The sequence below is a fragment of the Mesoplodon bidens genome (assembly GCF_964165515.1).
Source record: "Mesoplodon bidens genome assembly, chromosome: 4".
In the NCBI taxonomy this organism is placed as follows: domain Eukaryota; kingdom Metazoa; phylum Chordata; class Mammalia; order Artiodactyla; family Ziphiidae; genus Mesoplodon; species Mesoplodon bidens.
The window spans coordinates 142,234,694-142,259,235 of NC_138160.1; the positions used below are offsets into that span (position 1 = coordinate 142,234,694).

General features: G+C 57.6%; 2 protein-coding genes across 10 annotated transcripts; one reads left to right on the forward strand and one right to left on the reverse strand.

Moving 5' to 3' along the window:
* The first annotated feature begins 3,867 nt into the window (after window positions 1-3,867).
* BEST2 (bestrophin 2) lies at window positions 3,868-8,313 on the forward strand. The gene is made up of 9 exons (XM_081231755.1): window positions 3,868-4,097; window positions 4,247-4,341; window positions 5,186-5,419; window positions 5,507-5,661; window positions 5,996-6,073; window positions 6,254-6,406; window positions 6,494-6,574; window positions 6,772-6,926; window positions 7,612-8,313. The coding sequence occupies exons 1-9, from the start codon at window positions 3,946-3,948 to the stop codon at window positions 8,033-8,035; spliced, it is 1,527 nt and encodes a 508-aa protein (XP_081087881.1). The 5' UTR covers window positions 3,868-3,945; the 3' UTR covers window positions 8,036-8,313.
* Window positions 8,314-9,876: 1,563 nt separating this feature from the next.
* HOOK2 (hook microtubule tethering protein 2) lies at window positions 9,877-21,635 on the reverse strand. 9 transcript variants are annotated; one of them, XM_081230714.1, is made up of 22 exons: window positions 21,305-21,635; window positions 20,699-20,784; window positions 20,557-20,629; window positions 19,552-19,602; window positions 19,330-19,462; window positions 19,167-19,234; window positions 18,601-18,663; window positions 18,197-18,277; window positions 17,940-18,100; window positions 17,714-17,854; window positions 16,257-16,458; window positions 15,853-15,963; window positions 15,091-15,178; window positions 14,636-14,705; window positions 13,795-13,932; window positions 13,613-13,700; window positions 13,380-13,414; window positions 11,332-11,414; window positions 11,148-11,248; window positions 10,871-10,981; window positions 10,731-10,802; window positions 9,877-10,642 (listed from the first exon to the last, which is right to left on the reverse strand). In XM_081230714.1, exons 1-22 carry the CDS (start codon window positions 21,347-21,349, stop codon window positions 10,493-10,495), a joined length of 2,151 nt encoding a protein of 716 aa, XP_081086840.1. In that variant the 5' UTR covers window positions 21,350-21,635; the 3' UTR covers window positions 9,877-10,492. The 9 variants fall into 9 exon arrangements, with proteins under 9 accessions (XP_081086840.1, XP_081086839.1, XP_081086838.1 ...); XM_081230713.1 differs by having other exon boundaries at window positions 10,731-10,805; XM_081230712.1 differs by having other exon boundaries at window positions 11,148-11,251.
* Window positions 21,636-24,542: the final 2,907 nt, after the last annotated feature.

Consider the following 24,542-nt stretch of genomic DNA (forward strand, 5'->3'; position numbering starts at 1 on the left):
TGTGGATGTTGACATGGGGGGGTTGGGGCCTAGTACCTCCATGTACATTTGCAAAGGTTGTACACTGCACAAAGATGTCACATCCAGAGAGGCACAGATGTATGTTTAGGTCTCTCACAACAGAGACCTAATAGAGATGTGTGTTTATTGTGGTAATTTTGGAAGGAGGGTCCTTCTGTAAAGGGGTGCCTTTTTCTAGCTCTATATGGGTAAGGGTGTCCTCTGGGGCTGTAAAGCCTGGAGTAGAAGAAAGGGGCATCTGCCCACTTCCTTCATGGCTCAGAGCGTGGGAACGGGGAGGCCCCTTGGCCAGCCCCAGGCTGGTAGGGAGCGGATTAGGTCGGCAGCGGCCCAGCACTGCCTGCTGTTTGGTTTGGGAATTAGTGGGCACCCTGGGCAGAGGCTGGGCCTGCCAGACTGTGGATTAACAGTCTCCACCCCCACCCCCCCAATTCCTGTTACATAGAATGGCATCAGCCCCTCCCAGCACAGGGCTGCAACAGGGGGGCTGATTAAGGGGCAGGATGACAAAGGACTCAGGCTGGACGGACCCTGAAGTCCTGTCCTGCCCCCAGAGCAGTCTCACTGAGTGGCCTGCCGCCTGTTTCCTGCAGTTTGAGCTTCAGTCCCCTAAAATGGAGACAGAAGTGTGGCCATTCATAGGGCCATGGCACAAATTCACCTGACCCTGGAAGGGTTAGCAAACCAGCCTGAAAGGCATAAAGCAGCCCCCCTTCTCTCCTTCACTCCTCCCTCTGCCACTGCCTGGACAGTCACTGTCATCCCCAAGACCCAGGACTGGCATGACCTTGGGCGTTTGCAAGTTCCGAGCTGGAGCTGGATGGGGGTGGCGGGGGAAAGGGGGTGACTGAGGACACACATGAGTCAGGAAGTGGTGTTCAGACAGTGCACACCCAGGGTCTAGGCGTGCCAGGGTGTGTGTGTGAGGGGAATGCAACCACGAGCCTAGACGTGTCCCCCCAATTCAGTCAGGTGTACACAAGCCCATGTGGGCACGTCCACATTGAGGAGGTGCTTGTAAACGAGCATGGCAGTGCAGCCCATGGCAGGACCCCAGGCTCCGAACCAAACTGCCTGGGTTCAAATCCCAGCTGTGCCATGAACAGGCTGTGCGTCCTCTGAGCCTCAGTTTCCCTACCTGGATAGCGGGAATTAGGAACACAAACTTCACATTGCCTGCTTGTGAGGACGCAATGAAATGAAATAGGTAACGCCTTTACAGTGGCCCCAGGCATGTACCTGCCAAGGACTATTTGTTACTATTCACTGTAACAATTAGTAAGCATGTGAACTAGCCCGGGCAACCCGCCTCTGCCCCAGCAGGGGTCCAGCAGGCGGAGTGTGTGGGGACAGTGAGCTGGGGGAGGGGAGATGAGCACGGGGGTCGAAGGGGGGCTGTGGAGGGGAGGGCTGGCTGCAGTATGTGAGGATACATCCAAGGGAATAGGGGTCTCTGGTCAGGTATGGAGCCCATCAACCTGAAGCCTGTCGCCTCCCCAGTTCCCGTAGCTAGCAGCATCACCCCTCATCCTCTTTTATGTGCTGTCCAGCAGCTGGACGGCAGAGGCACAGGTCCGAGTACAGCCAGTCCGAGCTGATTCCTAACTACCCCGGGCTGGGCAGACACCTGCCAGATTAGGAACACAGCGTCCTGGCTGGCCGGACCTTCGGGGGCAGGGTCGAGTGGAGCCATGTGCACTCCTGGTGCTGGGGTGGACTTGAGAGGCTCAGGGGCACCCCAGGGCACCCCTCTTGGAGCTGAAACTCTGAGCATCTGCCCCTCCCACACTGGGCTATGCATTCAATGGTGAGGATGGAGGGTTGTTTGTGCCAGGCTAGAGTGCCCCCTTTGTAGGTGTGTCTGTAAAGGGAGAACATCTGTCCTGTATCCATGCCAAATGTGGGGACAAGGTTTTGTGTCCCTGAGCTTGTGTGTTCATGACAACGCCCAAAGTGTCTGAGACCCAGGGTGTGTGTTTGCCTGCCCATCGCCGCCCGCAGTGAGGGGGTGTTGGGGAGGGTGTGTCTTACGTATTGATGTACAAATAAATGCAGGTGAGTTTCATGAGGGGTTATGGCCTGACTCCATCTGGATGTGACCCTCTGGGTCTGTGGGACTGTTGGGAGGGGTCGATGTTGTATGAGTGTGTCTTTGCTACATTGGCATATCAAAGGGACTCCCTAGGACCCGGCTCTGACCCCAGGACTGTGTGCTGCTGTGCTGAGGGCAGGTGCTCCTGCATCTGGTGTGTGGCCGTGGTGCGTTTTTGTGCAGGGGAGATCAGGAATAAATGTCTGCCTCTTATAAACCTCCCTCTGTGTGATGGCTCACGTGTGAAGGCATTCTGGGGTCGGGCTGGGGTTTGCACTTGGCTGGTTGTGTGCCCTTGTGTGTGTCTTTATTACATAGTATGATCATGAAGGAATTCAGGGTGCCTGGGTCCCTGACCCTGTGTTCCTGGGTGGCAGTTTGGAGCACTATGTGGGTGCCTGAGAGCTGAGAGCCTGGTGGGTTAGGGTCCATCTGCTTTATATCTGCGTATGGGGGTGGGGGGAGCTAAGTGTTGTCTCTTTGGTGACTCTGGAAGTCTTTGTGACAGTGCGTACTGCTTTCTGGGTCACCGTGGTCGTGGGAGGCTGTGTTGAGGAAAGCTAAATTTGTGTCTGGGTCTATGGTGTGTGTTTCTAGGTGCATCTTTGTGTGTGATTACAGGTGAGTGTGGAGCGACCCAGACTCACTGAGCAGTGTGTGTTAATGTCTGGGTCTGGTAAAGACAGGGTTCCTGCCCCCTCCTCCAGGTCTAGGTCCAAGATTTCTTGGATCTGCCAGTGACTGACTGGGTGACGGGACAGGAAGGAGCTAAGGAGGACAAGGTGAATTCCCCACCCCCTGCCCCAGGTAACATACTGATGAGACTTCAAAGTTCTGAGGCGGCAACTGAGGGGGGAGGGCCAGGGAGGGGCCACCCACGCCCAGTCCCCAGCCCCCTCCCTCACAGAATCTGGCTTCAGCCCCACCCAACCCTGAAGCCCATCCTTTCCCTGTCCCTGAGTGTCCCTGAACCAGCCACCAGGTGAGAAGGACCCAGGCCTGGGGGAATAGGGAAACTTGAGGACGAGTCGGTCTGCGGGCAAGAATCCGAGTCCTCAGGGTAGGGTGTGGAGGGCTCAGAAGGCTAGAGGGGAATGGACAGAGGAAAGATCCAGGCGGATCCAGAAGAGGGAGGGGGCAGAGCCAGTTCGATTACGTGGGAGGGGGGTAGGCTGGGGCAGCTGTGCAGGAGAAGGAGCCAGCCTGAGGCTGAGGGGCTATGGGGGAGGACCTGCGGCCTGGAAGCTTGGGGGTCCGGCTTTGGAGGGCTTCAAAAAGAAGTGCCGGGGAGAGAATGGGCCGAGACTGGGTTAGGGGAGTAGGGGGAGGGAAAGCAGAAGTGGGACTTGAGGGAGGGAAGTCAGTTGGAGCCCCGGGAACATAGAAACTGAGGCGCTAGGGACTCGGGGAGCAGAGGGGGAGGCTGTAGATGGCGTCCAGGTAAGGGGTATGGGATCAGAGAGGGCAGCTCGGGTTAACTCGGTGGACCAAGGGCCTTGGGGGTGGGGGATGAACGGAGAGGGCCTGGGGAGGTCGGCGCAGGACGCTGGGACCTGGAGTCCAAGGAAGGGAGTGGCCTCCCAGAGGGGCCTTGGGGAGGAGGGCCGGGGGCTAGGGCAGGACTGAGCAGGTGGGAGGGGACGGGAAGCTGAGCCAAAGCCGGTACCGAGGAGGTGGCCGGGCGTGGAAAGTGACGCGGAGCTGAGTCGTCCCCACACCTTTCCACCCTCGCCCGCAGCCTTCCAGCCCGGCCCGGCCCCCCATTCCTCGGCCCCCAATCCCGGATCCGGTCCAGCCCCCTCTCCTTGGGCTCGACCGGCCCGGGCGCCGCGATGACCGTCACGTACACAGCTTGCGTGGCGAACGCGCGCTTCGGCGGCTTCTCGAAGCTGCTGCTGCTGTGGCGCGGGAGCATCTACAAACTTCTGTGGCGCGAGCTGCTGTGTTTCCTTGGGCTCTACATGGCGCTGAGTGCCGCCTATCGGTGAGGCGGCCCCGGGAGAGGGGGGAGGGCCGGACGGCGTGGGGGCGTCTGGGGAGGGGCTCCAGACCGGCCCCGGAGGAGGTGCGGGAAGAGAGACCTGCAACTGGGGACCGGGGCTCGCCCGTGATCCCGCGCCCCCTCCCTCGCAGCTTCGTGCTGACCGAAGAGCAGAAGCGCTACTTTGAGAAGCTCGTTCTTTACTGCGACCAGTACGCCAGTCTCATCCCGGTCTCTTTTGTGCTCGGTGTGTTCGCGCTCCTGAGTTCCCCATTCCCTTCATCCTGAGAAACCCATTGCCATTCATGCCTTTTGGAGACTCCCATTCCTGCCTTTCTGAGACGCCCCCCCCATCAAAGCCACTCCCCCACAAATCCCCATTTCTGTGTCCTTTAGGCCAAGTATGGCCCCAATTCCTGAGACCTTGTATGTCGCCTGGTCAGAGGGTCCCCTGAGGTGCCCCCAATGAGAACTCCATGTCATGCATAGGCTTATCCCTGGTCAACTCAGGGACTGCCATCTGTGTCTGCATGGGATTACTAGTGCCTCCCCTCACATGTACTGAGCCCCAGGGACCCCCATCCAAGGACCCCACATGACTCCATCCTTTCAAGTCCAGCCTGAGGGGCATCTCTCTGACAAGTCCCAGCCCCCTGTCCTCAGTGACTTCACTTGACCTCAGCCTTCCTCCCACCATTCTGGGCCCACAAGGATGGGGTGACCAGCCTGCCCCAGATTCCCTGACTTAGACACCATGCCCAACCCCTTCACACATCCCTGGCTCCGGGGCTCCCTGTGGCTTTGGTGACAACCTGCCTGTGGGCCCTTTGTCTCCACCTCTATACCGAGATCCCAATCTCCCATCCCAGGTGACATCCAAGTAGCCAGGGTGATCCAGCCTGCACAAACCTCTCTGACCTCAGGGCTGAATCTCCAGGTTCCCAACTCAGGTGGCCCCACATGGTCTGGGTATCCAGCCTACCGCATGTTCCTGATGAAGACCCTATGTCACTCCTCTTCCCATGACCTGGGACCCCAAACCCCTGGCCCTAGTGTCCCAACTGAGTCTCGCATTCCCGGCTCTCCTGCAGGCTTCTACGTAACGCTGGTGGTGCACCGCTGGTGGAACCAGTACCTATGCATGCCCCTGCCCGACGCGCTCATGTGCGTGGTGGTCGGCACAGTGCATGGGCGCGACGAGCGCGGCCGCCTCTACCGACGCACGCTTATGCGCTATGCAGGGCTCTCTGCTGTGCTTATCCTGCGCTCTGTCAGCACCGCTGTCTTCAAGCGCTTCCCCACCATAGACCACGTGGTGGAAGCAGGTGAGGCTCCGGCCAAAAGGAACGCGAGGGGGGGGGCGGCGCAAAGACTGAGGGTGGGGCAAATAACCCCCGACCTCACCCCTCCAGGGTTTATGACCCGCGAGGAGCGTAAGAAGTTCGAGAACCTGAACTCATCCTACAACAAGTACTGGGTGCCTTGCGTCTGGTTCTCCAACCTGGCGGCGCAGGCTCTGCGCGAGGGCCGCATTCGCAACAACGGCGCCCTTAAGCTGCTGCTGGAGGTGGGCTCTCCAAGTGGTCACTCATATAAAATGCCAGGGAAATTGTACCCCACGCACCCTGAGGTTGTGTGCCTGCCACGCACCTCCCACAAGGCGGATCCCAACCACCCTTATCTAGCAGCTCCCAGGTGTACACTTATCTCTAGGGGCGGCTCCTATGTGCATAGTGCCCCTAGGCGTACACTCACCACTAAATACTCTCCCTGAAGTCCCTAGAAGCACAGCCCACCTCCCACCAGGTGACCACTCACCTCCATCCCAGGTACACCCCCCACTTAATCCCCATGTGTGAGCTCACTATTCAGGCCCCCTCATGACCTGTATCTGCCTCCAGGAGCTGACTGTGTTTCGGGGCAAGTGTGGGATGCTCTTTCACTACGACTGGATTAGCGTACCCCTTGTCTACACCCAGGTAACCCCGCCGTGCCTCTTTATATCCCGCGTCAGAGGCCCTGGAGCGTTGGTCTCAAGGAGGAACTGAGGGCCAGCTAAGACCCCATCACAGTGACTCGCGATCCTAGCTCTGGTCTCTCCATGACCCCCCAAGGCCCAGAGAACCCTGAATTGGCACCCCATCCTGCCCCTCCCCCAGGTGGTGACCATCGCTGTGTACAGCTACTTCCTGGCCTGCCTCATCGGTCGCCAGTTCCTGGACCCGGCGCAGGGCTATAAAGACCACGACCTGGACCTGTGCGTGCCCATCTTCACCCTGCTGCAGTTCTTCTTCTACGCGGGCTGGCTCAAGGTGGGTGGGGCCCCGAGGCCAGGACTCCAGGGGTGGAGCGGGCAGGAGTTTTCAGTTCTCCGCCTACCTCTCCTCTTCCCCACTCAGGTAGCTGAGCAGCTCATCAACCCCTTCGGAGAGGACGACGATGACTTTGAGACCAACTTTCTGATCGATCGCAACTTCCAAGTGAGACTCTCTCGGTTAAGACCATCCCTGGGCTCCCAAAGCGGCCCTGGCCCCACCCCTGCTAAGACTCGCTCAGACATTGCCCCTGATCCATCCTTCTCTGTTTGGTCACCACACTCCTACCCATCCAGAGGGGTCCACCCTGCGGTGCCGGCGCTTTTCCATGCCCACTCTTCCCCGCTTATCCTCGCCCGCAGGTGTCAATGCTGGCCGTGGACGAGATGTACGACGACCTGGCCATGCTGGAGAAGGACCTGTACTGGGACAGAGCTGAGGCTCGCGCTCCCTATACCGCAGCCACCGCCTTCCTGTTGCAGCAGCCCTCCTTCCAGGGCTCCACCTTCGACATCACGTGAGCCAGTGGGGATGGGCGGGGTCTCTTGGGGGCGGGGCTCATGACTGCGGGGTGTATCTGATTGAAGGGGCTGTGGGTGACCAGGTCGGGGCTAAAGGCTACACCCTGGAGATTCGGGGCTAAGAGCTAAAGTCATGAGGACTAGGACGGGGCAGGGGTCAGGGATCCGGGTCAAGGTCTGAGACCCGGCCACTAACTGGGGCTAAGGGCTACAGTCAATGAGGACTGGACAGGCCAGAAGCGATACCAAAGGACAGGCGGCAGGGCCCCAACTTGGCCTTTTTTTTTTTTTTTTTTTTTTGCGGTACGCGGGCTTCTCACTGTTGTGGCCTCTCCCGTTGCGGAGCACAGGGTCCGGACGTGCAGGCCCAGCAGCCATGGCTCACAGGCCCAGCCGCTCCGCGGCATGTGGGATCCTCCCGGACCCGGGCACGAACTCGCGTCCCCTGCATCGGCAGGCGGACTCTCAACCACTGCGCCACCAGGGAAGCCCCAACTTAGCCTTTTGAGGCCTAAGTTTGAGCATAGCCAGAGCCAGAGGATAAGGCCAGGCTCTCGGGTGAGGGGCCAAGGTCTTTTGGGATAAGTGGGACAATGGGGTGGAAAAGCAGCGTTCCTCGGTCCCAACTCTGTTGATGAAGAAGGGAGAGGCCGCAGAGCTGACCCACTGTCTCTTCCGCAGGCTGGCCAAGGAGGACATGCAGTTCCAGCGGCAGGACGGCGTGGATGCGCCTCTGAGCGATGCACACGGCGACTTCCTGCAGCGCCTCCTGCCGGTGGGCGCGGGCATGGCCGCTGGAGGCCTGCTGGGCCGGCGCCTGTCTTTACTGCGCCGCAAGAACAGCTGCGTGTCGGAGGAATCCACAGCCGCCAGCTGCGCATGCGCGGGCGGCCCTGATGGCGCGGCCCTAGAGTGCAGTTGCAGTAACGCGCTGCTAGACTTAGGCCTGCCGGAGCCGGAGTCTGACCGCCACGCCGGCCGCGAGCCGCCAGCCCCCGGGCCACCCGCCGAGCCCTTCACCGTTGTGCCAATGCCCGGGACCCGGGGGCCGGCTCCACCCTGGCTGCCCAGCCCCATTGGCGAGGAGGAGGAGAGTCTAACCTGAGACCCTTGGACCCTGGATCCCCAAGGACAGGGAAAATGCCCTAACACCGCCCGCAAGCAGTGGTTTGGGCTTTATAAGCTGCCTGTGGACTCTTGCCTGCCCGCTTCTTACCTGCCTGCGTCCCGCCTTTACGTTTGGCACAGAGGCTTGGAACGCCTCCTGTGGGCCAGGCACTGCACTGAGGGCAGGGTGTTCTTCCAGCATCTTTGAACTGCCGGCCCTTACCACCAGCTCTACTTCCTACCCGCCACTGCGTGAGAGTTTTTATCAGTGTGCCTTGCCTTTCTTCTTTCCTCAAATTGGACATATGAGTGCCCACCTCAGTGAGCTGTGAGGATGAAATGAAATGTGTCTTTAAAGTGTTTGGTACATAAAAGGTGCTCAATAAACTTTTTTTTACTCAACTCCTGCCAGGCATTATGCTAAGTAAGCTTTAAGGAATCCTCCAGATTATTTGATGGTGCCCTGCCCACTTCTTCCCAAATTCTCTCTGAAATGGCCCCATTAGTGCCCAGGGCTTTACTCATTCATCAATGTAGGACCCACGGTCCAAGGACCATAGCTTTCTCCTGCCAGCGTTTTTCTTTTCCTTCTTTTTTTTTTTTTTGGCCGTGCAGCTTTCAGGATCCTAGCTCCCCGACCAGGGATTGAACCCAAGGCAGTGAAAGCGCGGAGTCCTAACCATGAGACCTCCAGGGAATTCCCCTGCCAGCCTTGATTTATGTTTCTGCAAGTGACCCCTCTGCCTCAAGCCCCTGAACTCTCAGATACCCCTTCAGTGCTCTAGGTCTTACATCAATCGTCTGTAGATGACTCCCGAATTTAGAAGTCCAGCCAGGATCCCTCCCCTGACTCTAGACCCAGAGAGCCAACTCCCTGCTTGACATCTGCATGTGGGGATCTCACGGGCACCTCGAACATAACATGCCCCCAAACCAGCTCCCTATCGGCTCCCCACTTGTCCCAACCTCTGTCAGCTTTGTCCTTCCAGATGATGAGGACAAAACCTGGGAGTCACCTTCAACTCCTCTCTTTCTTTCATCCCCTCTCCTTATCAACCCAGTAGCAAATCCCATCAGCTTAGTCTTCAAACTGTATCCAGAATCCAACCATTTCCCATTCCTGCAGGGTCCACACCCTGGCCAGAGCCCTCACCATCACCCAACCACCCACCTGGACTAGTGACCTGGTCTCTCAGCTCTGGCCCTAACACCCCCGCAGCCTGTTCCTCCCACAGGAGCCAAAGGGAGCCTGTGAAAACTTGAATCAGGTCATGTTGCTCCTTTGCTTAGAACACTCTGTGGCTCCCACTTCACTTAGAATGAAAGCTAAAGTACTCCACACACCCCAAAAGGCCCTGGACAGTCTCCCTGGTCTTGACTCCCTCCACTCTTCCCCTCACTCACTCCACTCCAGCCACACTGGCCTCCTCACTGTTCCTCTAACCCACCGAGCAAGGTCTCGTCCCAGAGCCTTTACACGTGCTATTCCCTCTGCCTGGATCACTCTTCCCCAGATACCTACATGGTCCCTCCCTTACCTCGTGCAGGTCTCTGCTTAAATTATGTCACTTCCTTGGTGAGGCCTCCTTTCCTGGCCTTTTATTAAAAATCACCACCTGGGCTTCCCTGGTGGCGCAGTGGTTGAGAGTCCGCCTGCCGATGCAGGGGACACGGGTTCGTGCCCTGGTCCAGGAAGATCCCACATGCCGCGGAGCGGCTGGGCCCGTGAGTCATGGCCACTGAGCCTGCGCATCCGGAGCCTGTGCTCCACAACGGGAGAGGCCACAACAGTGAGAGGCCCGTGTACCACACACACACAAAAAATCACCACCTCCCAAATCCACGTCCTGCATCCCCATGACTTTTGTCTGCTTTATTTTTCTCTGTAGCACTTCTCACATCAAATATTTTATCTGTTTTGTTTGTTATCTGTCTCCATTGAATTGACAGCTTCCTGAGGTAGGGATTTTTGTCTGAAGCTTCTTCAAAACCCACCACACACACATACAGTTACACAGATACAGACATGATTCAAACTTCCTACTGGGTGCTATCGGTCACTCACACTTTAGTAAGAACACAAGCTAGGATTTTCTTAAAAGCAGTGACCTAAGCCCCCGGCCTACCTTCTCTCCCTCCCCTCAATGCCCAGAGTCCAGCCAAGTCAGATTGAAAGTCTTTATTATCTTTCTTCTCAAATATAAAATCACTCTCTCCCCTGGAAGCTCACTAAAATCAAGAATAAGAATCACATTGCTAAAAAGAATAGGCCCATTCCTGCCTCCCGCCTCATCCTGCACTCTCATCCCACCTGGGACAGAAAAGGGCAGAGATTATGACTTCAAGGCTCTCAAGCAACTGGCTGAGGCATAATGCTGGGCCCCACGTGAGTCAGGGGAATCCAGGGTGGATTAAGCCCTGATTGGCTGGGCAGGTGGCAGGATCCTGAGATCCATCAGTGCTTGTCAGTGGGGCGCATGTTCAGGGGTGCTAGGCGTCCCAGGGGTCCGCGGCGAGCGTTGGTGGCCAGCCGCTGCTGTGCCAGGAATGACTGGGCATGGGCAGGTGCCCGCTCTTCCCCGGCTCGCTGCTGCAGAGCCATGCCCTGGAGGGAGGGGCATAGTTGGAGTCAGGGGAGCCCACAGGACCCCCATCCCCACCCAATACTTCAGCCATGGCAACGGTGCACTCACCATATTATACCAGGCACTGATGAGCAGCTTTTCTTCCTGCTCTCTCTGACTTCGACTCTTCTCAAAGTCCATCTGCTAAGGAGGCAATAGTCAAGGACCTGGATATGCTGGGGACAGTGAGAAGGGATAAGGACACCCACCTCCAGGTGCCGGATGCGGACATCCCGCTCCCGGAGCTGTGTCCTCAGGGTGTGGAGTTCCGGAGGAGCCCCCCCAGGTGGCCGCTGCTTGGGTTCCAGGGTCTGTATGACCTAGGGGTTGGGGAAGACACAGCCAGGGTGACCTTGGCCTCACAGGCCGTGGTGTAAATGTCTGTGACATGATTAGGTATGACAGGTGTGGGGGCAGGAGGCATGAACCAATGGGAGGCAGCAGCCTCGGCAGGAGGCGTGTAGGGCACCCAGCGTCCGTCCTCACTGTGCGCGCCTTGTCCACGTAGCGGCGGTACCGCTCCTCCATGGCCCGCAAGTCCGCGTCCTTCTTCTGCAGGTTGTGTTGCAGCTCCTCGATACGCCGGGCTGCTGGGGGAACAAGGTGGGCCCTCAGCTCTGTGCCAAGCTCGGGGCTCCCTGCACCCAGCCGGCCACCCAGTCCCACTCACTGCTGCTATCGGCAGGGGGCTCTAGCTCCTCGATGTACTCGCGCTTCCGCTGCAGCTCCAGATCTGCCTCATGCAGCTTCTGCCTGCGGGCAGGGGACCGGCAGCAGCAGGCTGAGCTCTGGGCCCATTTCTCTTCTTCTAGTGGTGGCCACAGGCTTCCCAGCCAGCCAGAAGTGTCCCTGCAGACCTCTCTGCCTGACCCCAAGCCTGGGGGCTATGTGCGCTGGCCCCACCATCTCCTCAGCCGTCAGAGTCCCAACCCTCCACACCCCTCATCAGGTGGCCCCTGGACCAGCCCTCCCATCTGTCCACTTCTCCCCATTCTACAGCCCACACGCTGGTCCAGGCACCATCATCCCTTGCCAGCCCCCTCTATTCTCAACCCCTCAGTTCCATTCTCTACCCAGCAGCCAGGCATCTTTCTGGAATGCAAATCTCTTATAAAACAAAAGGAAATGCGGGACTTCCCTGGTGGCACAGTGGTTAAGAATCCGCCTGCCAATGCAGGGGACCCAGGTTTGAGCCCTGGTCCAGGAAGATCCCACATGCTGCAGAGAGCAACTAAGCCCGTGCGCCACAACTACTGAGCCTGTGCTCTAGAGCCCACGAGCCACAACTACTGAGCCTGTGCTCCACAATAAGAGAAGCCACCGCAATGAAAAGCCCACGCACTGCAACAAAGAGTAGCCCCCACTCGCTGCAACTAGAGGAAGCCCGCGTGCTGCAACAAAGACCCAACGCAGCCAAAAATAAATTAAAATTTTTTTTAATTTTTAAAAAAGGAAAGGAAATGCAAGCTAATACTTTACAGTTCTGCCACCTGTGGCAAAACCCCAAAGATTCCTGTAGGTGAGACTATTATCATGTGTTGGACATGGAACATGGTGTAACATCTAATAGTGAACCTCTGGCTATGTCTACTAAAATTACAAAGGCATGTACCCTGGGAGCCACCTATTCCATTTTTGTATATATTTGCACACAAGCAAAATGATGCATATATAAGGTTTACTTTGTTACATTGCTTGAAATTGCAAATACCTAGAAAGAATGAGTTAAACACATTATGATATTACAAAAAAATGCTATAGGCCAGGCCTTCTGGACCAGAATTCTACAGGAGAATTAAGCCCTAATGCTTCCAGGTATCCACCCTCTGTAAGGAAATAACTTTCTGTGTTCCGGGTCGACCTTAGCTTCATTGCATCCTTGGCAGAACTGAGAAAATAGTCACGAAAATAATTTTCTGTAAGGCCTACTTCCCTTATGGAACCCCAGTTGACAAAGGCTGCTATATTTGAAAAAAAATAAGAAGGACTCCCTTTATTTATTCCTATGGAGAAATTTATCCAGTTAACTTGTTAAGTAGGGAAAGCAAAGTGCACATATTACACTACTTTTTATGTAAATAAGGAATGATAGTAAAAATCTATATTCATATTCATTTGGATCTGCTTTAAAAATTCTGGAAGGATTTCCATAATAAACTAATAGAAATGGGGGTGGAATGGGGCGGAAACTGAGTCGATGAGGGAGGACTCAGAGGTATATCCTTTATTTCTGTATAGCTCAGTATACATTTTGGTTTTTAAACTATAAACGTGATAGCTATTTAAAATAGTTTCTTTCTTTTTTTTTTTTTTAAATAGTTCCTTTTTTGGGAATTCCCTGGCAGTCCAAGGGTTAGGACTCGGAGCTTTCACTGCTGTGGGCCCAGGTTCAATCCCCGGTTGGGGAACTAAGATTCCACAAGCCACAGAGTGTGGCCAAAAATGAAAAACACAAAAAAACAACTTTCCTTTTTAACAATGCAAAAGTAAAAGGTGACTATTACTTTGTCACACAACCTTGTTGCAATTTCCTCTGTGGCTCCCCATTGTTCCCCCAAAACATTCCATACGCCTTCCCTTAGTCTATAAGGCCCCACTTGAGCTGACCCTTCAGACTCCCTTTCCTCATCAACAGCTCCCCATCGACACCGGATCCACCCCCCACACCTTTGCCCCAGCCTTTCCCCCCACCAAGAGTACCCCCACTCTGGGACTCACAGATGCTCCTCCAGCTTCCTCTTCAGCAGGGTTGACTGGAGGAGAGAAGAGGCATTGGGTGAGTGAGGGCTCCAGAGGTCCCAACCTCTTTCCAGACTGAGGGTAGGGGGTGCCACCCTGGGCTCAAGGTACTTACAATGGACTTCACGGGGCATCGGGCAGCAGGGGGGAGAGAGAGAAGGGTTATTGGGGGCCACAAAGGAGGGCCAGGCAGGGAGGAGGTGGGCACTCACGTCTTCAGTCTTGCCCCCCTGCTCCTGCAGGGCCTTCTGCAGGTCCTCCACCTGGGCCCGCAGCTCCGACAGCTGCTGCTGGTTCAACCTGCAGGGGTGGGGGGCCCACTTAGTGCCTGCGCCCGCCCTCAGCCCCCCTTCAAGCGTGTGAGAGACCCCCCCTCCGCCAGGTGGGTCCTCACCGGTGCTGCATCTCCAGGCCGTGGCGCGCACGGTTGGCGTCCTCCAGGTGGCGCTGCAGCTCCTCCTGCCGTTCCCGGTCGGCCGCCTCCTGCTGGCACAGGCGCTTGTTCTCCAGCTGAAGCTGCAGGAGCGTCTCCCTGCGGACCGGGAAGGAGTGAGCAGTGCGGGACATGGGTCACCACTCAGGCCTACCAAGGCTCCAGCAGGGAAACTGGGCAGACGGGGCCAGGAGAGGGATAGAGCCCTGGGGGAAGAGCCCAGCCAGACGCTGGGGTAGGGTTAGAGTACAGGGGACAGCGCCTAGGCATGGGTGGGAGGAGCGCCGGTGGGGGTGGGGGGCAAAGTGGGCGGAGCCATGAGCTGGGTCTAGGGGTGGCGCCAGGGAAGGGTGGGGCTACAGGAGAGGGTTAGAACACTGAGAGGCGGCTGCCGGAAAGTAAGACACTGAAAAGTGAAAAGCTGGGGTGGGAGTTCTTACGGGCAGCGCACAGGGCAGTGAACCTAGCAGGGAATATACTGAGGACAGGGCTGTATCCCGGGGGCAGAACCCGATGTGGGCAGGGCTGGGGCAACGGATTTTTGCCTGGGGAGTGGAGACAGATGGGTTGGATCTAATTTGTGCACTGAGGACGGATCCTGAAGAGGTGAGCCACCAATAGGGCTAGAGCCCTGGCCGGGTAACAGCAGAATTAGGAGTGAGTGGGCCTAGAAGACCGGCTAGGACTTGGGAACCAAGTTGAGTAGGCCTGGCTAGCGGTAAATACCTGTACTGGGGACGGGGCTGAGGGTGGGCACTGGCAGGCCCCAGTGGGGCCAGAGCTCTGAGTGACCCCAGGATACCTGAGCTCCGCAGGTAGGATCTCGGCTGCTAAGTTTTCCACAGCCGGTGAGGTGGGATCCAGTGAGGGGTCTGGAGAATGTGTGAAAAGTCTTCAGATGGCTGCACAGTTCCTGTCCCCATCCCTAGGATCTTCTTTCCGAGAAGCATCTTTGGGGGCTCAACTTCGGCCAAAAGGCTGACTTGACCCAAACCCCACCCCTGGCATGACAGGGAGCCACGATCCTTGGCCTGGGTTTGCCTTTGCCCCACCCAGAGCCCCGATAGACAGTCCCTGCTTTCTGTCGGCCCATGTCACCTCTTTCCACTCTAGCCTCCCTCCAGCGTGGTCTAGCTCTGCCCCCAACCTAGACAAGCCCTGGGACACTGCCTTTTCTGCCTGCCCTAACAGCACACCAGGCCAGGTAAGGCTCCAGGCCAGCCATCTCCCAGGCCCTGGGATGGGCCTCCAACTCACCAGCTTGGGTCAGCCCACGAGGCTGCATCTGGGCGCAGCGCAGCTCCTCATTGGCCTCCCGCAGGGAGTCCCGCTCTGCCAGCAGCCGCTGGAGGGACGGGGTGCAACACGCCACTTGAGGCTGGATCGGTCTCCTAGGGTAGGGGTCCCCAACCCCTGGGCCGTGGACCGGTACCGGTCCGCGGCCTGTTAGGAACCGGGCCGCACAGCAGGAGGTGAGCGATGGGCAAGAAAGTGAAGTTTCGCCTGCCACTCCCTATAGCTCCCCATTGCTCGCATTACCGCCCCCCACCCCCAGTCCGTGGAAAAAATGTCTTCCACGAAACCGGTCCCTGGTGCCAAAAAGGCTGGGGACCGCTGGGCTTCCCTGGTGGCGCAGTGGTTAAGAATCCAGGGTACACAGGTTCGAGCCCTGGTCCGGGAAGATCCCACATGCTGCGGAGCAACTACGCGAGTGCGCCACAGCTATTGAGCCCACGTGCCACAACTACTGAAGCCCGTGCGCCTAGAGCCCGTGCTCCGCGACAAGAAAAGCCACCTCAGTGAGAAGCCCACACACCGCAATGAAGAGTAGCCCCCGCTCACCGCAACTAGAGAAAGCACGCGCGCAGCAACGAAGACCCGACGCAGCCAAAAATAAATAAATAAAATAATAAATTTCCCTTAAAAAATTTTTTATAAAGGTTGGGGACTGCTGTCCTAGGGAATGGGCTCTGCCACGATGGGCAGGGTGGGGCTTGGGCGGAGGGACCTCAGCCTCACCTCCTTCTCCTTTGACACCAACTCATACTTTTCCTCCAGATTGCGGCACTCGAATAGCCATTTCTCGGCCTTCATGGCCTCCTCCTGCCGCTGGCCCTGCAGTTCCTGAACCTAAACAGAGGAGAGGGGAGAGGACAGCAGGGTGGGAAGGAGGGGCAGGGACTGAGTACAAGGTGAAAGGGCGGGGCCCGAGGGACCAGCTGAGGGAACTTGGAGGAGGAGGCTTAAGAGAAGGGGTGGGGCTTACAAGCCTAGGGAGGAGCTGGCTGGCCTAAAGGGCGTGGCCTCTATATAAAAATGGGAGCAGACTCTGGGTGGAAAGACTTAGCACCACGCTGAGCTAAAGTCTGCGGCCGGCCAAGAGGAGCCCCCACCCCAGTCCAGGTCCAAGCCCCCGCCCGTACCTGCCGCCGCTGCGCCTCTAGCTGGGCGCGCAGGGAGCCGGCCCGGCGCAGCTCTTCCTCCAGCTGCCGCGTGCGCTCGGCGTGGCCGGCGTTGCGCTCCTCCAGCTGCCGCACCTGCCGCCGCAGCTCCCGCAGCTCGCCCAGGCGGCGCCGGCAGCTGCTCAGCGTGGCCTCCAGCTGCCCTGCGCGCTCAGAGGACTGCCTGGGGGCGGGGGCAAGTGGGAAGAGGAGGCGGGGGTCTGAGGTCAAGGGTTCAGCCTGGATGCGAGGCCCTCAGCGCAGGGGAAGGTGTCAGGTCAGCCTTGGGGCATTTGGGTTCAAGGTGATGGGTCATGAGGGTCAGGGGTCAGCGGGGCCTGGTGGTGTTGGGGGAATCATTAGGGAGCATAAAGGGAGCCCTAAACATCAGTGGTTAGCCCAGGGTCAAAATCAGAATCTGGGGGACACAAAAATGACTGTGGGGTTACAGGGGGAATGATGGGGCCCAGAGGGTCTGAGGATCCCCCATAGACACTTTGGGGTCATGATGTAGCTGTGGGCCTAACAGGGGTATTGTGGGTGCAGGGGCCGTGGTGGGGTCATGGGGGATCTTTGAGGCAGAACACTGTGGGGCTCTTGACGGTATGGCAGGGGCTCATTAGGCACGTTAACATTACAGGGAAGCCATGGGGGTCACAGGAGAGCCCTCTGAGGCAATAGAAGGCACAGTGAGGTTGAGGGGTGGGTGCTATGGGGGCCTACCAAGCACTCTGTGCTTGCAGGGATGCTGTGGAGTCATAAGAAGGTACAGTCATGTGATGGGGGGACAGAGGGGTCACCAGGGGCAAAGTTATTGCCTTGTGGGGTCCTGGAGGGCACCACGGGATGCTGGGGCATGATGGGACCCAGAATGGTGCAGTGGGGTCTGGGGAGCATTATGACCCCTAGGCTTGCTGGGGTCACAGGGATCCTATAAGGCAGCGGTCCCCAAACTTTCTGGCACCAGGGAGCGGTTTCATGGAAGACAATATTTCCACGGACCGGCGGGGGGTAGGGGGATAGTTCAGGCAATAATGCGAGTAATGGAGAGTGGTGGGGAGCGATGGGGAGCAGCAGATGAAGCTTCACTCTCTCGCCCTCTGCTCACCTCCTGCTGTGTGGCCCAGTTCCTAGCAGGCTGCGGACCGGAACCAGTCCGCGGCCCAGGGGTTTGCGACCCCTGCTATAAGGTATGTGGGATACAATGTGGGATAACAGGGGGACACTGTGGGGTCCTGGGGGGCCCCATGGATCCAGGGAATTTGGTGTTGTCCAGAGGACATGGTGGATTCCAGGATAGTGCAGTGGGGTTCAGGATGGTATTGTGGAGTCAACAGGGCATTGTGGGTGCCCACTAGGAATTTGGGGGTGACAGAGGTACTATGGCATCAGAGGGGCACTCTGGCAATGGGGGTGTGTGGTGGGGACCTGCCACTCACCGAAGTTCATCCATCTCATCCTTCAGGGCCTGTGCCTCCTGGGCCAGGCTGGTCAGCTCCTGGTTCCGCTGCTGCAGCTCAGCGACCTCCCGTTCCAGCTCGGCACAGCGCACGCGCTCGTCCTCCCTGCCGCTCTCCAGCCTGGGGGATGGGGGAAGCATCACATGAAGGGACTGTGCCTGCCCCAGTCCCCTGGCCTGCTGGCCCTGTCTCCAACTGACCATACCTGAAGTTCTCTTCCTGCAGCTGCTCCAGCTGGGACTGCAGCAGCAGCAGCTTCTTGGAGGTGAGGCCGGTGGTGCCCTCACCCTCGGGCCGGCCCACCCGCTCCCTCAGCACCTCATTTTCCTGAACCAGGCTCTGCTTCTCCTCTGACAGGAGTACCAGCTGTGGGCAGGGCATACAGACGAGCTGGAGCTGGGAGAGGGGCTATGCGGGCGACCCTGCCCTGGGAGCACCTGTGGACCCCCACCTCGACCCCACCTGCCGCTCCAGGTCCAGACAGCGCTGCCGCAGCTCGTCACCCTCATCAGCCTCCTCACTCAGGAAGTAGTACCTGCGGGACTGATGAGAGGAGTGGAGGGGGGAGGGTGGGAAGAGACAAGAAACTCAGGGATCCAGGGGAGGAAAATGGGGAAACAGAGGACGGGATCTTCAGGGACAGAGAGGAGGGAGCCAAGAAACCCTCAAGATCTAAGAAGAGAGGGCTGGGACCTGAGGGGACTGGAGAAAAGGCAATTCAGGAACCCTGGGGACCTGGAAAGGGAAGAGGATAGGACCCTGGAGGATGGGAGTGGTTTACAGGCTTAAGGTCAAGCCCTTGCTCCTTAGGCAGCCCTGAAAATCAGTAATGGGGTTGGACCTTTAACAAGGTCCCCACCCCTTACCTGGCTATCAAAGTTCCCATATGTTTCCGGTGACAGGGAGTCAGAGGTGTCTTTGGTCATGAGCTGGAGGGGGGGGTGCAGTGGGAGGACATTGAGATGAACTGGGCCCTCTGAGGGCAGCCTCCAAGGCTTCTACAATCCAGCCTAAGAACTACTCCATCCTCCTGTCCCCAAAGCCAGTCCTCCCCAATAACCCCAGCCCAGAGGCTGCCCCATGTGTCCAGCACGCAGGGAGTCCTGGTCCTTCCCCCCTCCCCGGCCACCTGGCCACACTGCGCGCCTTGTGGGATCCTAGTTCTCCAAACAGGGGTTGAACCCGGGCCACAGCAGTGAAAGCGCTGAGTCCTAACCACTGGACCACCAGGGAATTCCGAGGCCTGGCCCTTTTAGTGTGCTAGGTTGTGACTTAGAGCTGGGGGGGCGCTGGCAGACACATGGGACAGGGAAATCTGGCCAGCTGAGTTCCAGACAGAGCCCAGACCTTACCAGGGCAGAGCCTGTGCCCATCTGCCTTAGAGATGTCCCCTCCCCTGAAGCTCCTCGCTACAGTGGGCATACCCACCTACCTCCTGGATGGCTTCCATCACCACATGCTGAACTGATTCCTCTAGCGTCATGATTCTCTGGATGTGCTCTGGGGGTCAAGGTGGGGGAGACTGAGATGGAGGGTGGAAGGGCAAGAAGGGTTTCCTCAGGTCTTCCCCTAGGGACCCCCCTAACCTCCCATACCCTGCTTCTTCTCGCAACTGATAGCACAGCCCAGCACCAGCTGAAGCAGCTTGCCAAGCTCTTCTGGGTCTGAGAACTCGCCAATGAGGCTCACATCTGGAAGGTGCTGCTCCAAAATGGGATGCCCCAGGACCTGAGGATGGGAGGAGGAAGGGGTATCAGGGGCTCACGGATCCCCCCTCCTCCCAACCCAACCCCCTAAATCCCTTTACAGTTACTCACATCCTGGGAGTACTCCACCAGGCTCTGTAAGATTGTCTTCAGATTGTTGACCTGGGGAGGGGCAAGGAGTTGTGTCCAGGGTCCTAAATCCCCCCAGAAGGGGCCAAGCAGCCCCCACCCTGAATCTGTCTAGCCCACTCTTTTTTTCTTCTGTCTCGCCTCCCAGTCCCTGGTCATCTCATCCTGTTTAGCTCCATTCTCTGTCTGTATGTCCCCTCTCCTAGGAGTGACCTGTCTGGCTGCCTGCCCTTCTTACCCACCTGCCCATCTTGTTCACGTGTCCCCAGAATCCAGTCACTTCTCACCACCTGCCCCACTACACTTTGACCCTAGCCATCATCATCTCTCACCTGAATTATTGCACCAGCTTCCACTCTTGCTGCCCACCCCTCCATTTCCCTACAACCATCCAGAGGGAGCTTTTTAAAGCCCAAGCCAGGTTTGTGTCTTTCCTCTACTAAAATCCTTCCTTGACTTTACACAGCACTTAAAATAGAATCTATCTTCCCTGCTCCAGCCTGCCAGGCCCTTGATGATCTCATCTACCATTCCTGCCCCCTGGCTTTCTGTTCTGGCCCCCCTGCCATTCCTCGATCACACCAAGCTTATTTCCAACTCAGGGCCTTTGCATTTGCTGCTCCCTGTGTCTGGAATGCTATTCCTCCAAATCTTACATGGAGATCAGCCCATCTGGAGTAACCACCCAACCCACTCTCAGTTGCTCTCTCTCATGGCCCAGCTTTTATTGTCTTCATAGAACTAATTGCCATTGGAAGTCAATGTTAATGTTTGTGTATGCAGGTTTTTGTCTGTGTTATTCCTTGCTGCACACCCAGGCCTGCTTAATAGAAGAATGAAGGAATAAATACATAGTTGGCTGGTCACCATACATCTGTCCCTCTTCCTGTCCAGATCTGTTTGTCCATCACCCAGGACATGTCTAACTGACCCTTCCCTGATCAACTCTTCACCAGTCTGTCCCCCATTCATGAGTCCACCTGTCACCTTCAACCTCCGGTTGGGACCTGGGTCGTCTGAGATGCCCTGGAGCCATGCCTCGTTGAACCAGGAAGGGTCTCTGGGGGTGAGAAGGTGGGATGAGCTGCTGGGGGACCCTTTTGGGACCCTCCCCCTCAGCCCCACTCACATCTGGTTCAGCACATAGGCTACTGCGAGGCCACTGCTCAGTTCCTGGGGGCTGGTACAGGGGGGCGGGACATGGAACGTCTGCAACTGGTGGGGGAGAGGAAAGTGCAACAGACATTATCAGGTCCTGGGACCACGGAACAAAACCTCTTTTACAGACTTTTCCGGTCGGTAGGACCCTCACATGCTGGGTGGGGGCTGGCCTGTTGCTCCAGCAAGCCAGCTCCGTGGGGGAGTGGCTTCTGCTCACCTGGACGGACCGGAGGGGGCGTGGCCTCATTATACCTCTGCCCAACAAACCCCGCGCGACCAGGCGAGGGCAGACCACGAGTCACTTGGTCCCCACAGGCACCACGTGACCAGGCCAACTCACCTGTGCCCTCGCCCCACATGACCCAGCCACGAAGGGGCGTGGCCTCACCTGCTCTTTACACGCAAACCTGCCACTTGACGGGTCAGGTGCTCAGGCCAGAGTGCAACGGCCTGGCAGGCCGACGACTCCTTCCTCCTCCCTGCCCCAGGACGGAAGGGTGCACAGAGCCAAGGTCGGGGCTACCGGGCGAGAAGAGAGGGCGTACACCTGTCCCTGGCCCCGCCCCCGACCTACCCAGGTGAGCAGAGACCCGCATAGCTCGGCCTTGTCCACGCTCATGGCTCCCGATTGGATTCGACCCCGGCCGCGGAGCCCTGCCACCGCAGCGGCGTCCAGATCCGCCACCAGCGAGCGCCCGCAGCCCCGACCTCCCGCTCGGCCTAGAGCGCCTCCCCGCCCCCTAAGCGCAGGCCCCGCCCTGGACACGTGATCTCCTCCCGGCACCAGCTCAGGGCTTCAGACCCGCCATCTTAGATCCGGGAAGCATTTGGGCGCCGGCCTGCCGCTAGGGGTCAGTCTGGGCCAGCCTTGCTCATCCCAAGGGTGGCTTCCCCTCCCCCCTTCCCCGAGCTCTTTTTGGGGTAGCGGAGACTTCACCGTCATTCCTCTTCATCAGAGGCGGAGCTGCCCCACCCTGTTGTACAGGCGCATTCGCATCCCTTCCCTTCGGCTGAAAGAAATTCTGCTGTCTAGCCACATTATGATCAGAGCCTTTGCGCAGGAGAGGGGCAGGTCATAATATATTCTATGGACTTGGAGGGGGAACACTAAAGGGTTCTTCCCAGTGTAGGTGACTAGATAGTCTTGCCCAGGGGTAGACAAGGGGATTCGGGTCCTAAGTCGACGGCAGGATGGGTCAGACACATGTCCTGGGTAATGGACAGACTTATTTGCCTAGACTGGATCCGTCCTCCACTGAGCTTTCCCTGCCCTTTCCCCTCCCTGAGCCCCGCGCCGGGGCCCTCCTCCCTCAGAACCGAGGACGGGGCCGCCCTGGTCGCCACGGCCCACCCGGGGCGCCTAGATAGCAGGAACGCGGCCTACGGGGAAAAGGATGGGCCCACTCTGAGACCCCGTCTGGGCAGTGAAGGGGGCTTAAAGGAAAGTGCTAGCAATACTAGTTAACAATAAAATCGCAGCCACCATTTATGGGGTGCCTACAAAATGCAGTCTCTGCACTAAGCGATTTAAATATATAGATGGTTGAAATCTCCACGACTCTAGGTGGCAAGTGCTCTTTAAATTCCCGGTTCGCAGGCGAGGAAACAGAGGTTCTGGGTGGATCCGGCTTTAAGGGAGGAGGTAAAGCACCGGACCTCTGACGCCTGAGTTCCCCGGCTGTCCCTCCCCTGCGGAGCGGGCGAGGTAATGAGCAGTAATTAGAGGTTATTAGCTGTACCCAGAGAGAGGGGCGGACTCTGCTTTGGGGGTGGGTCTAGGTCTGAGGGGCGGGGAGCTGCTCCCTCCAACCCAGAGTCTGGCTTCGGCGACCCTGCCCCCGAGCGGGTTGAGCAGGATGACTACAGCTCCCCCCTCCCCCCCGCACTCCCCCCATCCCCGCACCATCGCAGGAACACAATCACTCTAGCACCAGACTCCAGGTTACAGCCCACTCAGACGCACAACTGCACGCACACAGGGGCCTTGGAGACTCGTCTACACACCCACATCCCCTTCCGAGTTGTTTTCAGCCTCCATCCCCTGGGAGCAGAGTGGAGTGGGGGGAGTAGGGAGGAAGGGGACAAGGGCCAGCAGTGCCGGCTTCCGGACAGGGCTGCCTTACGGCGGCGGGCGTGAGAACAGCCGCCGCTGATTCCCTTATCCCGCTCCCACTAAGGAGAGGGTGCTGCCAGTAAGGGGAAGCGGAGCCCCCCTGCCACCAGGCAGAAGTGGAAGGTGAGCCGGAACTATGGCTGTTACAAGGAGAGGAGGCTGGGATTATTTGTGAGAGGACCTGGTTGCCCAAAGTTGGGAGACATGCTAGGACTGCCAAATATTTGGGAGTGGGGTCCCCAGTACTTGCAAAACCCGCAGGGATCTTGATGTTTAGGAGGAATCTAAATATCCGGAGCATGGACTTGAATTGTTCTAACGTTGCCATGATATTTATAGGCGTTATAGATGTTCAGGGACCCAAAAGTCCCCAGATTTAAAGGAAGGTCTGGGTGCCCTCACTTTGGGGGAGGAGTCACAACCCTCCATTTGGGGCGGCAAGGAATCTCATGTTTGGGGGGAAAGGGAGCTCCCTACGTTGGCAGGGAAGAGCAGCAATCCCTATTATGTGACGCAGGGAACCCCACTGTTGGGGGCATCAGTGTGCCTTCAATCCAAAGAGAGGGGTCACAAACCCTCATTTTGAAGCAGGGATCCTTTATTTGGGGGAAGGATTCAAACCCCCCACTTTCGGTGGAGAGAGCCCCAAAGTTTGGGGAATGATCTGGAGGCCTCCATTAAGGACAGGGTGCAGGTCTGGACCAGCAGCCCCCAGCTGGTTTGGGGACCCCACCCCCTCCTGTCTGTTTCCAGGAACAGCTGGGCCCAGCCTGGGCTGTACTGCTGGGAAGTGGGTGACTCAACCCCTCCCTGCGGCCACAGCTGGACCCCCGCCTGCCCCCTCCGGCCTTCACATCTGGGCAGAGACCCAGTCTTGAGAGCTGGGATGGAGACCCTAGGTTCACACATTTGGAAATGGTGCCCCTCCCCACCCAGGGCTGACCACAAGCTCAGGGTGGACACCATGCCCCATACCATGAGGGACTCTGGCAGATTTTCTGCTCTCCAGACACTGACATTCCACCAGGACTCCCATCCTGACCCCCTCGCCGGGTCTGTATATGTGTCTCTGAGTCCACGTGAAGTGTGTTCACATCTATGTAGGTGTGAGATGGTGGGTCTGTGATTGTGTGTGTACAGGCCTATGTGTCTGCATCTACCTGTGTCTTGGGGGCCTGGGAATTCACCCAACAGGCTATGTGTGTGTGATTTGGTGGTTTTGGGGGGGTGCTGTCAGGGACTAGGGCACATGCTTCTCTTTATGGGACCTTGCTGTGTGTCTATATCCCTAGGTCATTCTTTGTGTGAGAAGTGAATGTGTAACAATCAGTACTTCGGTATGGATTTAGGTTGTGTTTTTGTGACCGTGTCCTACTTTCTCTCCGTCATGTGTTTTTCTGTGATAGCATGAGCCTGTCATGTTTGTCCTTGGTTTGTCCATGTCCCCGAGACAATCTGGTGTCCCTGTGTGTGTGGTCTTGTGGGTTTGTGTCTGTGACCCTACTTTACTTCATGTGCCCTACCTGTGATGTCTGCGTGACAGCATGACCGTCGTGTGTCCGTCCCCAGCATGTGTCTCTGTGCCTCTACAATCTCCATGTGAGAGGAGTGGCTGTGTGACAACTGGAGTCCTGAGGTCCAAGACTTTTATCTGTGTCTTACTTTGTCTTGATGGTGTGGCTTTATCGGAGTGTCTGTA